The sequence below is a fragment of the Copadichromis virginalis genome, linkage group LG22 (assembly GCF_057382275.1).
Source record: "Copadichromis virginalis isolate Kocher_CV1m ecotype Utaka linkage group LG22, C_Virginalis_male_GT1.1, whole genome shotgun sequence".
NCBI classification, from domain to species: domain Eukaryota; kingdom Metazoa; phylum Chordata; class Actinopteri; order Cichliformes; family Cichlidae; genus Copadichromis; species Copadichromis virginalis.
In genome coordinates, this window is record NC_140638.1 from 11,862,391 (window position 1) to 11,875,228 (window position 12,838).

The 12,838-nt window shown below is 40.8% G+C and overlaps 1 protein-coding gene, 1 long non-coding RNA gene and 1 pseudogene across 2 annotated transcripts; 2 read left to right on the top strand and 1 right to left on the bottom strand.

The window, feature by feature from the left end:
* On the top strand, positions 1–8,036 carry LOC146682797 (sialidase-1-like). Its single transcript, XM_085446263.1, has 7 exons — positions 1–211; positions 580–835; positions 1,788–2,050; positions 4,207–4,389; positions 4,797–5,016; positions 5,936–6,169; positions 6,761–8,036. The coding sequence occupies exons 1-6, from the start codon at positions 128–130 to the stop codon at positions 6,154–6,156; spliced, it is 1,227 nt and encodes a 408-aa protein (XP_085302389.1). The 5' UTR covers positions 1–127; the 3' UTR covers positions 6,157–6,169; positions 6,761–8,036.
* LOC146682798 (uncharacterized) lies at positions 4,277–6,012 on the bottom strand. Its single transcript, XR_014917534.1, has 3 exons — positions 5,949–6,012; positions 4,635–4,999; positions 4,277–4,340 (listed from the first exon to the last, which is right to left on the bottom strand). It is a non-coding gene; the product is annotated as an uncharacterized LOC146682798 (long non-coding RNA).
* A 2,749-nt stretch (positions 8,037–10,785) lies between the features above and the next one.
* On the top strand, positions 10,786–12,738 carry LOC146682799 (E3 SUMO-protein ligase KIAA1586-like; annotated as a pseudogene).
* Positions 12,739–12,838: the final 100 nt, after the last annotated feature.

Genomic DNA, 12,838 nt, shown 5'->3' on the forward strand with positions numbered 1-12,838 from the left:
TGTCATATGACTTATTGGGAAGATGTGTTGGTTAAAGAAGTAAGGCGAGATAAAAGAGAGGCTTTCGCGCGATCTTTGCTGTGTGTTTCTGTTCTGAAGAAGAAGAAATCCGAGAAGGAAGTCAAACATGGCAGCATGGCGGCTCTCTGCACTGTGGTTACTACTCTCTGCTTTGGCGTCTTCGTGTGTCCTCACCGTCAACCCTTCCCAGGTACAGTGCCTGTTATTACCTGCTTATTACCGGGTTATAGCAGCATGCTGAAGCCCTGCAGTGTGTGCGGTGGAGCTGGTGACGTGTTAGCTAAGGTTGGTTAGAGTGAAATCGATTCATTAAAGGTTAAATGTTAGGCTTTTTGTTTCTTTTTCTCTAGAACTTGCATGATTTGGGGATTTCTAAGGTATAAATAATTTTTAGGTAAATGTTGCAGTTGAATAAAATAAAATAATTTCCAAAACTCGAAGCACGATCACATGACACCTAAAGTATGCTGAAGATGCTCTTGGCCAAACTGGTTTTGCCTGTAGATACTTCTCAGTCATCCCTGACTCTTTTTATCTGCCCTCCTCCCTGCTGTTCAGATTGATCCCCTGGTGTTTGAGGAGCAGCTCCTGTGGGTGAGTGGGTCCCTCCTCCCTGCTGTTCAGATTGATCCCCTGGTGTTTGAGGAGCAGCTCCTGTGGGTGAGTGGGTCCCAGGGCCAGGTGAATACCTACAGGATCCCGCTGCTCACCTTCACCCCCAAAGGAAGCCTGCTGGCGTTTTCAGAAGCCAGGAAGACTTCTTCTGCTGACCGTGGAGCGAAGTTCATTGCAATGCGGCGCTCCACAGACAAAGGCAAGACTCAGCTGAGTCAAACTAACAGCCTGTATACGTGCATTTGATCACAAGTCAGAGCAACACAGAGGGTCAAAACATGCAAAACTTCACTTTTAAACAAGACTGGGAAGTGGAAGCGCTGGGAAGAAAGGCAGACGTCAAAGCCAAATGCAAAAAATAATAAATAAATAAACAGATAAAGGTGTTAAAACACTTTTGCATCATTTTTGCTACATCTGTAACTTTTGTGCAAATTGTTTAGGTTTTTTTTTCTGGGGGGAAAAATCACGCTGATGATGTAGAAGTCTCAAAAACTAACATAAAAGAGGTATCAAATACAATACACTGGAAATGAGCAATCAGCTAATACCTGTCGTGAGCCATGACAGCATTTATTTTTTACCTCTGCTCAAGAGGTTGTGTTTTTGGTAGCATCATCGCTCTGTCTGTAGACACGATAGCTTAAAACGTTAAGAAGGATTTGTAGAAGAGCAGCACAGTCATGATTCATTTGTCCATCCCCCTGAAAACTCTGAAAACTGTCCCTGTGTTAACCTCATGTGCGATTAAAACAATTACGGTGCAGCGCGATGCAGAGACTCACACACCTGTCTCTGATGTTTGCCCTCTCTGTGGAGACCAGTTCAGTTAAGAGACATGTGCCATTATCATTAGCATCAGTCAGTTTTTGCAGCAGATATTTGGTTTTACAAATATTTTCAAAATTATGTCACACATGTCACAGTTTTAGCCCTGGTTTGTAGAAAAAAACAGCAATACAACAGCTTGATTGCATAAATTCTCGTGATTGAGCCCCAAACATAAAACTGAAATCTTGGTTTTAAAAGGAGAAAATGCACAAAATTAGTGGAAAATATAGACAAAAAAAATTCAGAGTTATAACACAACTGTTCCGTGAGTAGAAAGTTAAATCATAAAACGTCAAATTGAACAATTTATCATCTTCCAGGAGCCACCTGGTCCCCGACCAGCTTCATCGTCGATGACGGGATGAAGCCGGACGGCCTGAACTTAGGCTCCGTTGTGGTGGACGAGGAAGTGGGCTCAGTGATTCTGATCTACGACGTGTGCTTCTACCTCGACCACTGCAGCCCACCCAGCATCATGATGGTGGAGAGCCGGGACGACGGCCTCAGCTGGACCCCGCCCAGAAACCTCTCAGTTACGCTTGGGGTGAAGAACTTCATTCCCGGGCCGGGCCTCGGCCTCCAGGTGAGAGAGAGTCATGTGACACTGAAGTGAGTGAACTTCTCAAGATGTAAAATGATTTCAATGACCTTTAAGCCAGATTCATTTTTATTGTGATCATGTGAATCCTGACAGCTCAGTATTTCCATGAAAGTCATAAAGTAAGATTTTACTGCGTGGCTTTCCACCTCTGTAATTATGCATAATTTTGCACGTGTGTGCAAACTTAGTGCACTGGTTTGGCAGTATGAATCTTTTATTGTCAGTGAAAAGAGTGTTTTTTGTGCATTAGAAGCACCAAAGCCCTTATTGAATCTGCTGATGGATCAGATCGTTAATCTTGATCAGTTTTCTGTGTAGAAGGAGAGCTGTCCTGCACTGCTTTATTATCTCTGTGTAGAAACACTTTCATGTGTGCAAAAGGCTGCATTGCTGTGAATTTAGCAGCTAGCTTTAACAAAAGGAACTGATGAGCCTGGAGGTTAAGTGATGGAACAGTTTGGAGCTGGTTCTCGATTCCTGTCTCTTTTTTTTATCCTGTCCAAATTAAAGAAGTGAGAGCAGAGATCCTCATAGCTTCAAGCTCAGACAGAAAATGGTCAGTATAGCACCTGAAAGTGCAACAGTTTGGCACAACAGGGTTTAAATCCCTCATGGAGAACCAGTTCATTACAAATGAACTTAGTGTTATAAACTGAGCTGCCTGGTTTTGTTTTTGATGCCATATCACAGCCTCTCTCAGGCGCGTTGTTCGTCTTTTCTTGTTGAGGTCAAATGATCCACCATGTGAAAGTGCCGACATGTATTCAGCCTCGGCGTCACAAGCTGAAACTCACCGACCATGTGCACGCCTGACCTCGTGATGCCACGTGTATCATATTCCATACAAGCTATTCTCAGTTTCTGTGACCTCAGCATTGTCATAGACAGATTAGTTTTTCCTGAAAATGCAGAATCAGTTACACAAAAATGCCTGATGTTGCAAGAATTGTCACGGTTCTGGTTCATTTTGACCCAGCGTTTTCAGTTCTCTGAGATTTTTGTATAATGTCGAGTTCATTAGTGATTTATTTCCATGGTTCCTAGGTTTTGATCCCTTGCCCCTCGTGTTTCTCTGTGCCCCCTCTGTTCTGTGTTTAGTTTTCTCTGCCCGTGTGTTCCCTCTGTGTAAAGTCCATGTTTCTTGGTCTGTGTCTTCGAATGTGTGAGTTTCCTGTTTTATTCTGAAGGTCTCTGTCTCATATGAGTGTTTTCAGCTTTACGTCTGTGTAAAGTTTATTCCTCCCAGTTTAGATTATCTTTTGTTCCGTTTTGCCATTCTCTCCTTGTGTTTTATTTTGCAATAAACCTCCTTCGTATCTCAGCGAGTGCCTGCTCTTGGGTCCTCATTTATTTCCCCACACAGTTAGCCATGACAAGAATGATGCAAATTTAAACTCATATATGCAAACTAATATTTTTTCTTTAAAAAAAAAATACTTTTCCGGTAAAGATTTAATAGTTCACAGGTGATCAACAGGTGTTACTGCTGTTAATGTAAAAAAACAACAACTATATTTGGCGTTTATACGTTTTAAGATATAGTTTGTGGCTTGTTAGTTTTTATTCTAGAAAGGACAGAAGAAAGAAACCAGGAAAGCTATGGGAAAAATTCAAACCTGGGCCTAAGGAATAACCTTATCACATATGGTTTACCTGCTGTACCAGCGCCCAGTTTGAACTCGAGTGCTTTTATTGCTCTAATTCAGAGGGAATAAAAAAAATCTACTTCTTGGCTTACTGCTTTTTTGCTCTACTTAAAATGTAAGTGACCTGTATCTCTAAAGCAGATAGATTTGGAAAAGATTTTGATGACTTTAAACAATTTTCACAGTTAAAGCATAATAAAAAAAGACTTAAAAACTGAAACAAGAACCTAAACAAGGAACAAATACTTGAGGTTGCAGGAGAGCACAAAAACAACAACATGCATAATAAACCCCCCCCCAGATTCATTCAGTCATTACTTTTCAGTTTAAAGCCTCGGTAAACCCAAAAGGTTTGCTTTTTAAATAGAAACCTTTAGGTGTTTAGTGATCTACTCAGATGTAATACTATGCACTGATAAGAATTATAACAGAGGTCACGATGCTGACTCTGATCACCATCTTTCTTCCTGTTTTGTCTGCTCTGGACTACAGAAACGCTTCAATCCTGCAAAGGGGAGGTTGGTGGTTTGCGGTCACGGGACGCTGAACGGCGACGGTGTTTTCTGCATCCTGAGCGACGACCACGGGGAAACCTGGTACAACGGTGCGGCGCTGAAAAGTATCCCCTACAACCACAAGAAGAAACCACAAGACTTTAACCCTGATGAGTGCCAGGTAAGAGGTATCCAGGAAAATGTGTCACTGGGATTAAAAATGTCTTTTTTTGACAATGATCCAACAGACACACAGCTACCACACAGCACAAACAAGTAAACACTATGATGATGTAAAAGAACATATAAAGAATATAAAAAGGTTAAGTTTTAAATTGATTTCAGTGTGACTTTAAGAGAAATCACATTTACCAAAGCAGTATTTTCACATTCCTATAAAACTGGATGAAACTTCCACATAGTTACCTGCTTTGCCAGTTTCAGTTCCTTCTGTAGATTCTATGAACTGGCATCATAGTAAAAGAGAAGTTCATAAAATGTGATATCACTAAAGCTAGGTCTGTGCAGTGACACACACAAGCATTAACACAAGCATTTAGTCTTTTCTCTCCGTCTCTTCTTCTCCAGCCCATTGAGTTGACTGACGGCACCATCGCCATCAACGTGCGGAACCAGAACAGATACCACTGTCAGTGTCGCATTGTGGTGCACAGCTATGATGGAGGGTTGACCCTGCCCTTGGAGGGCCTGATCTTTGACGAGGCACTGGTGGATCCTGTAGTGGCAGCTGGAACTCTGCAAAAAGAGGGCGTGATCTACTTCACCAACCCCTGCAACGAGGAAAAGAGTGAGAAGCGCTAAACTCTAGTAAACAAAGCACTTTAATTCTGTAGAAGCACAGTTTCTAGTTTTGTATGCAGTACTTTTGTTTATTTTAAGTAAAGATATAGTTACACTGATCTCTCCTCATACGAAATGTTCAGCTTTCACACAGTTTTTTTATACTCTTGTCTCTGTATGATGTCAAAGAGAGCAGTTAGCTCAAAGGACAGAAAGGGAGGTAAAATGTCTTGTTTCTAATAGTAGATGAACTGAAGGGCTGCACAAAGGCCCAAATAAAATAAAGAACGATTGTTTTGATGAGTAATTCTCTTCCAGAGTTTAATAATCAAAATATGGAGCCGATAATGAGGATAAGTCCTCTTCCAGTGAACATACACTGTTCAAAAACACTAATGGAGCACAATCTTGAAGAATGTCAGTAGACTCATTTTGTAGTGCTCTGGCAGTTGCACAAAGGAGCAGAGACTACGTCCCTGCCTAGCTCCTCATGTAACCTCCCCTGTCTCCTGGTATCTCCTCCACACTCTTGAGACTGTACTGGGTGGCACAGCAAACCTTCTTGTGGCACATATGGATGTGTCACTGAACTATCTGTGCAACCAGAGTACCAATAGTGAGAAGGACACTAACACAGAGCAACACTACAGAAAAATCAGAAAGGATGGATAAGGCGAGAGCAATGGTCTTTGCAAAAGTACTCCCTTTTTTGGTAGTTTGTCTCCTCGTTGCCTCTCATGTTGTCACTTTAATTTGCACCAAAGCAGCCGAAATAGATTCACAATGGTTTATGCTCTCTAAGTGGAGAGATTGAGATACGATGATCGAGGATTCCCTTAATGCTTTTTTTAATTGAACTGAAAACTCTCTAAGATTTATGTTATAAAGTTGGGTGATCGAGTAAATAACCTCATAATCTCCCTCAGGAGTGAACCTAACCTTGAAATGGTCGCTGACAAACGGCAAATCTTGGGAGAAGGAAGCCATGCAGATATGGGCGGGACCGAGCGGCTATTCCTGCATCACTTCACTGGACAGCGGTTCTGCAGAGGACCGCAAGTACATCTTTGTCATCTACGAGAAAGGCCACAATCAGTATTTCGAGACTGTCTCGTTCGCCAAGATCCACCTGTATAGTGGCCATTAAAGCAGACGAGAAGGTAGGTAGAAAATGTCAGAAAATATTATTAAATCCTTTACTTAAACATCCAAAAGTTCATGAAGTACATCTAATGTGTCCTTGCACTTAGATAAGAAAAGCACGTACATGGCTATTTGCACAAAAATAAATATAACCTTTTAAAATGTTCCAGTGAAATCAGAGAGCGCACTTCGAGTATTTAAAGTTCAGTGTGAAGTTAAAATGGCCTGTGACCTGTTGTTGTAATTACTGTGTTTAAATGTAATCAAAGAGCAGAGGTAAGCAGGCAGCGTTTGCAAGAGAACCCTCGAAATAAACATAAATGTTGCTCTCTTCTGTTAACTGAGGAGGACCGTGCGACTTTTCATGTAAGATGCACTGTGCAAAAATTAGTAAGAGAAGAAAATTACGCTTGATACATGGCAGCACGCTGCGATGATCAAAATCAAGACGCTTTGGGTGGCAGAAGAAGCATCCATTTAAACTATATCACCCCAACACGCAGAGACAAAGTTGTGGATGAGAAGCCGGGTTTACGTCTGTTCATTTGTTGTCTTATGCAGAACAGTGTGAACTATCTAACAATATTTACACCTGTTTTCTTTCTCAGATTGAAACACTGCAAGAAAACTAAGAGGGTTTTTTAATCCATCGAATTTCTCAGGAACGCAAAGAGACTTTAAAAACGAATTTTATGATGTCAAAAAAATGGAGAGACAAGGATCTGCACAATGAATGTCACGCTATTTTTGATTAAAAATCTTTTTTTAAATTTTTTTTTTCTATCCTTTACATTTTCCAAAGCTGATGTATGTCACAGCTCTTATGTGTGTTTTGGTAAATAGCTGCAGAGCCACAATATTCTGACAGACTCCTGACCTCACACAGGAATGATGAAGCAAGAGATGCTGAAAAAACTACCACCCTTTCTTTTCTGAGCTACCTTTCTGATATATCATTGAAATGACGGTAAAACTGACACAGTCATAGACATCTGGCTTTAACCAGGCCACGACGCATGCACAGTGTTGCCAAAATCTAGAGCTGCATAGAGACGAAGTGAAAATGCAGTTAAAAGTCCACAATTTATGCGCACCTTCACATTTTTCAAAGCTGCGGGCCAAATGGAGTCTGTGCCAGTCTGATTCTAGCCCCCGGACCTTATCTTTGACACCCCTGGTGTAGTCACATAAGTGAACTTCTTAAATATACAAGATGCCTCAAATTCTGAAATCAGTTCTCCTCTTAGAAAACTGATGTAAAATATTAAATTCAGGTACTTGTGTGATCGAATGTGTGAAAAAAACAAGGTGCTTAATGTAACCAAAGGAATTATATTTAGATTTTTATAGAAAATGCTGCATTTTTTTTTTTTTACCTGTGGGTTTTAAATGTCCAGCTGAGTCCATTAGATCTGCTGTAATAATAATAATAGTTTCCTTGTGTACTGTAATTGCATTAAGCAACACTTTTCTGGTCTTACTGACCACTCTGAGCACTTTAAAATACAAGTCGGGTACATTAAATGTGCGGTAGCTGATTTTCTTCCTTGTAATGAAATTGTTCTTGTTTCTGTTTCTATGATGGAAAATGTCACTTTATGTTTTTCTCTGAGTGCCTGTTTGATATAAATATGGCTCTAATGTAGGAAAGAATTTCCTTTTTTCACAGTTTTAAATTGTAAAATGTTTATTACTTTTATTTTCCAACATACTTCTGTTTTTATTGTTTATTCAGGGATTTAGTTGGGATGTGAAAACACGGGGAGGATCTTTACTAATCAGCTGTACGGCAAATCAACAAATAAACTGTTTCATGAAGTTGTACATGTGAAGTTGGATTTTTTAAATATTATTTTAAATAAAATCTTCTTTTTACTTTCTGCATTTTTCTGAATCATTTTTGCAAAGTGAGTTTTTAATCTGAGTGGTTTACATTTACCTGTGTGTGTTTGTGTGTGAATGACGTAATAAAACTGTGTTTGTATGTAAGGAGAATATGTTGTCGTTTTAGTTATCTAAATGTCCAGTTGGGTTAAGGATGGCTACTATTTATAGAATAAATAAACGATCCTGATCATTGCAAGCATAGAAAAAAAGTCATAGATCTACAATTTAACCCTTAAAATATGCTGTTTATTGGCCAACCACACAGGGAAATGCATCCACATGACACTGTATTATGCAGAATTGTCATGGTCTCCGTGCCTGCCCGGTCGGCCCCACAAGGCTACATTTGCTGTTTCTGTTCTCTCCCTCTCTGCCTGGACGGAGCTCACTGTGGGCTCCCGCCCTTGGCCCACACACACACCTGACAACAATCACCTGTCATCACCGGGAGCACTATTTGAGGCTGGAACACAGATCCTCTCGTCGCTGGAGGATTGTACTACTGACGTTAGTGTTCTCACAGCTCCTGTGGACTTGTGCTTCATAATTCGTGATTAGTTGGTGACTTTCCTTCTCTTCTGCCTCAGATCTCTCTCCCCCCCCCGGACCTGCGTCCTCCCTGCCGTGTGAACGTGTGTGAGTGTGAGCAAAGAAGACGTGAGCGAGTGTGAGAGAGCTACCCTGTGATTCCCCGGAGTTTTAGATCCCTTCCCTGTACATACATTGCACTGGCACTGTAAATAAACTACACCTTGGAGACACCTAACCGCTCTGCGTTTGAGTCCCTGTAACCAGATCGTGACAAGAATATATAAACTTTATGTTTTATATGTATCTAAATCTTTATGCATACACTCTTTGAATAAAATCTAAAGAACAGTTTGAAGGAGGGTCATTAGTGCCCACTGAGCTGATGTTTGCAGCTTCACTAGTTAAATGTAAAGGATTGTTTTCTGCAGCTGATTTGAGTTTTTTGGTCTGTGGTTCTGTGGTGTGTATGTGCACGATTTCATGATTATCTCTGTACAGCAGAGGTGGGACCAAGTCATTGTTTTGCAAGTCTCAAGTAAGTCTCAAGTCTTTATCCTCAAGTCTCAAGTCAAGTCTCAAGTAATGTCAGGCAAGTCAGAGTCGAGTCTCAAGTCACTGGTGTAAAAGTCCGAGTCAAGTCACAAGTCTGAAACTTTGAATTTCAAGTCCTTTCGAGTCTTTAAAAAAAAAAAACAACGAAAAAATAATGTTGCAGTTATGCTAAATGTAAATATTAGACCATGTAATTTTAAAATCTGTGTTTTTCTCAACACATGACAAAATAGTGAACTTAGAAAATATACACAAATTGTGAAATTGCACCTCTTTAAAATGCAGCTCAATTAAACTTAGCTCCAAGAATAATTTTCACCGACAGTTCTGAGATAAGCTGCATGTTATTCTTGGATGCGGTTGTAGGACCAGCTTTAAAATCGCATGACAAAAATATCATACACATTAAAAAAAACTGTATCACCAACGTAGCCTGGACAACATTTGCTAGTTAGATGAAGTCAGCTATCTCATCTTAGCATATTTATATGCATATTTATAATCATACGGTTCTTGGAGTGAGTGCACACACTCATGAAGTTTAGTAACTTCAGGTCACTGCAACAAGCCCAGGTACAGTTTACCGACAGATGGGTACAGGACCTTGAAATGCACCGTGTCGAACGAAAGACCATCGTACGTATCATAAGTTTACCAGTCTCACAAATCGTCGTCATAAATATACATTCCTTAACCGTTTATTAATAGGACCTTTGAGCTCAACGGTAATTAATTAGTAGTGGAAATAATTTCTGGTAGCATCACAGAAATGTAGCAGTGACAATAATACTGTATGCTGTAATCGTACTGGGCAATTAGTGATACAAAAAACCTGTTTTATCCTGTGAATAAAAGCATATGTTTTTGTCAATGTACCATAATAACAGAAGCGAAACGCAATATTGTGTCAGGACAATTCACTATTTATGCACAATAAATAAAGGAGCATAGCGCGACAATTTCTGTTCAGCGACAGACTTGCTTGTAACCTATATCACCAATTATGTTATGAAAATGACGTATTAACTACTAAAAAACACTGACCTTCGTGTAAATGCTTGGAGCAGACTAACCTGTGAGCTGGAGTGTTCTGGGACGTTATATTTGATCTTTGAATGGCTGCAATCCAGTCGCCTCTTTGTTACTTCGGAAACATGGCTCGAACAATTTCTCTTCAACGACATAATCCGATAACAACCGATCTCTTTACCCGTCGGCTTCCCGTGGCTGTCATGCGACCGGCTATTGCAGTTAATAATACAACGGCTTCTTGACATTTTTGTGTTTCTTTTTATCGCTGTATAACTGATTTTAATTGAAAGCCTGCGTGCGCTAGTACCGCTTGCCACGAGTTCCCAGAATCCTTTGCGGTTCTACCCGTGAACGACGTCACATTTTCAATCTCTATAATATGCATGTTAAATTTTATATTTGGGGTAAAATATCAAGTCTTTTCAAGTAAACCGGTTCAAGTCCAATTCAAGTCCCAAGTCATTGGTGTAAAAGTCCAAGTCAAGTCACAAGTCTTAGAACATTTTTTCAAGTCAAGTCTAAAGTCATAAAATTAATGACTCGAGTCTGACTCGAGTCCAAGTCATGTGACTCGAGTCCACACCTCTGCTGTACAGCACACTTTAGATTGCCTGACGTCTGTGCTATTTTCATGATATTCTGCCACAGTTTGGATAAAAGCAGTGCTTTAAGTGGGCCGGTACGCGCCGGTACTCAGTACCGCCACTTCTAAATATAGCTCTTGAGAGTACCGCCACCTCTCCATGCGCCCAGAACGTGCTTTTAGCGTACCGGTACTCTCATTTGCACATCTGTTATAATCGTTTGGCTGCGCTGCCGCTTTTCAGAGCGCCCTTCACAAGCACGCTTCCTAATTCGTCCCACCGAGAGCAGAGACTACATTACCCATACACCAATGTGTTTTACAAGTGAAAAGCGCATGCGTCGCTTTTGCCGTTGTCATGTCAACTCAACGTGGTCCGGAGAGGGTGTGTAAAACGCGCAAACAGCTGCTCGGTTAAAATACAAAAACAATGAACACTTAATATGCTCTCCTGGCTTCAGACTCTGAGTAGTAAAAGAACAAGGTCAGAATCAGAGGACTCGCTGGCTGACACCCCACCAAGCCAGAATGATATCGCTGCAGGTCAGACGCAAGCTAATGAAAGCTGCACTAGTGCCGCAGCCGCGGACGACGGCACTTTTTGCGACGACGAGGACGAGAATGACACCATTTCTACCGATGACAACAGCCGCGTTAGCGAGCATGAGTGGCCAGAATGTTGGTCCCAAGCACAAGTCCGGTATTTCTCCACAAATTACAAGTGGCTGATCAGCAGAAATCAAAAGTTGGGTCGTAGTGTGTGTAGTCAAGTTTGTGCTCGCGTGGACATGCAGCAAGGGCAGAGAGTGTCGCAGGAGTGGAGTGGGTGCTTAATCTCGTCTTTTGGAAGGGACAAGGCTGCACAACAAAACTCACTACGAAAGAAAATAAAAGAGCACAGAGACTCAATTTATCACAAGAAAGCAGTTGAAATAAAAGAGAAGGCAACACAAAATACAATGCAAAAACACATTGAAGATATGAGAGAGGCTGACTACGCTTCAACTTGCAATGTGTTTAGAACAGCTTATAAGGTTGGCAAGCATGGGCGTCCCTTTACAGACATGCCAATAGATGTCCAGTTGCAAGTCTTAAATGGTGTCAAGATGGGCAGAGTTTTGCACTCTAATAACTCATGTGCAAATATACTGGATCACATTGCAGCTGAAATGAAAAAGAAGGTAGTCAATGACATAGTGATGAATGAAAGAAAATTGTGTGTGCTCATTGATGAATCCACTACAATAAGTGGAAAGTCTGTGCTTGTCGTGTGCCTGCGGTCAGCTATTTCCAGTGAAAATCCAGACACAATATTTTTTGAACTGATTGAGCTGCAGGGGACCACAGCAAAGGACATCACTGAAGCACTGTTAGGATGTCTTCATAATAATGGCTTTGACCCTCACTACCTACAGGAACATTTGTTGGCATTTGCTTGTGATGGAGCCTCAGTGATGCTTGGGAGGAAAGCAGGAGTTGCTGCGCAGCTTTGTTCCAAATTCCCTTACCTGTTTGTCTGGCATTGTTCCAATCACAGACTGGAACTGGCAGTTTGTGATGTTTTGAAGGAGGTAGGAGGAATCAACCACTTTAAAATATTCTTAGATCAGCTTTACTCCCTCTGCCATGCATCACCAAAAAACCAAAGGGAGTTAACCGAGAGTGCTCACAATGTTGGACAACGTCTCCTTGTGATAGGCCGTGTTTTATCAGTGCATTGGGTTGCTTCAAGTGAGAGAACAGTGAAAGCAGTATGGGAGAACTACCAAGCTCTGCAGGTACACTTTACAAGTGCTGCTGCTGATACCAGCAGTGACTCAAGAGAGAGAGCAAAATACAAATTATTTTATAATTTATTTTATATACATTTTGTTAAAAATAAATTTCAATACCTTTTTGCACATTTTATTTATGTTCAGTAGCTCTTTCTAGCTCAAGCAAATCCACAAACTAATAAAATGATTTATTATTTTGTATAAGGTTGTCTGTTGACTGTTGTATATAAAACCCATTTAAGTTGTTGTTACCTCAGGGGAGGTAACAACAACTTAAAGGCCACTTAAAGCACTGGATAAAAGTAATAAGTGCATCCATTCTGCTG

Coding starts and splice junctions, on each gene's coding strand:
- LOC146682797 (XM_085446263.1), top strand. CDS start 128: ATGGCAGCATGGCGGCTCTCTGCACTGTGGTTACTACTCTCTGCTTTG. Junction 836..1,787: donor GCGGCGCTCCACAGACAAAG/GCAAGACTCAGC, acceptor ATCATCTTCCAG/GAGCCACCTGGTCCCCGACC. Junction 4,390..4,796: donor TTAACCCTGATGAGTGCCAG/GTAAGAGGTATC, acceptor CTTCTTCTCCAG/CCCATTGAGTTGACTGACGG.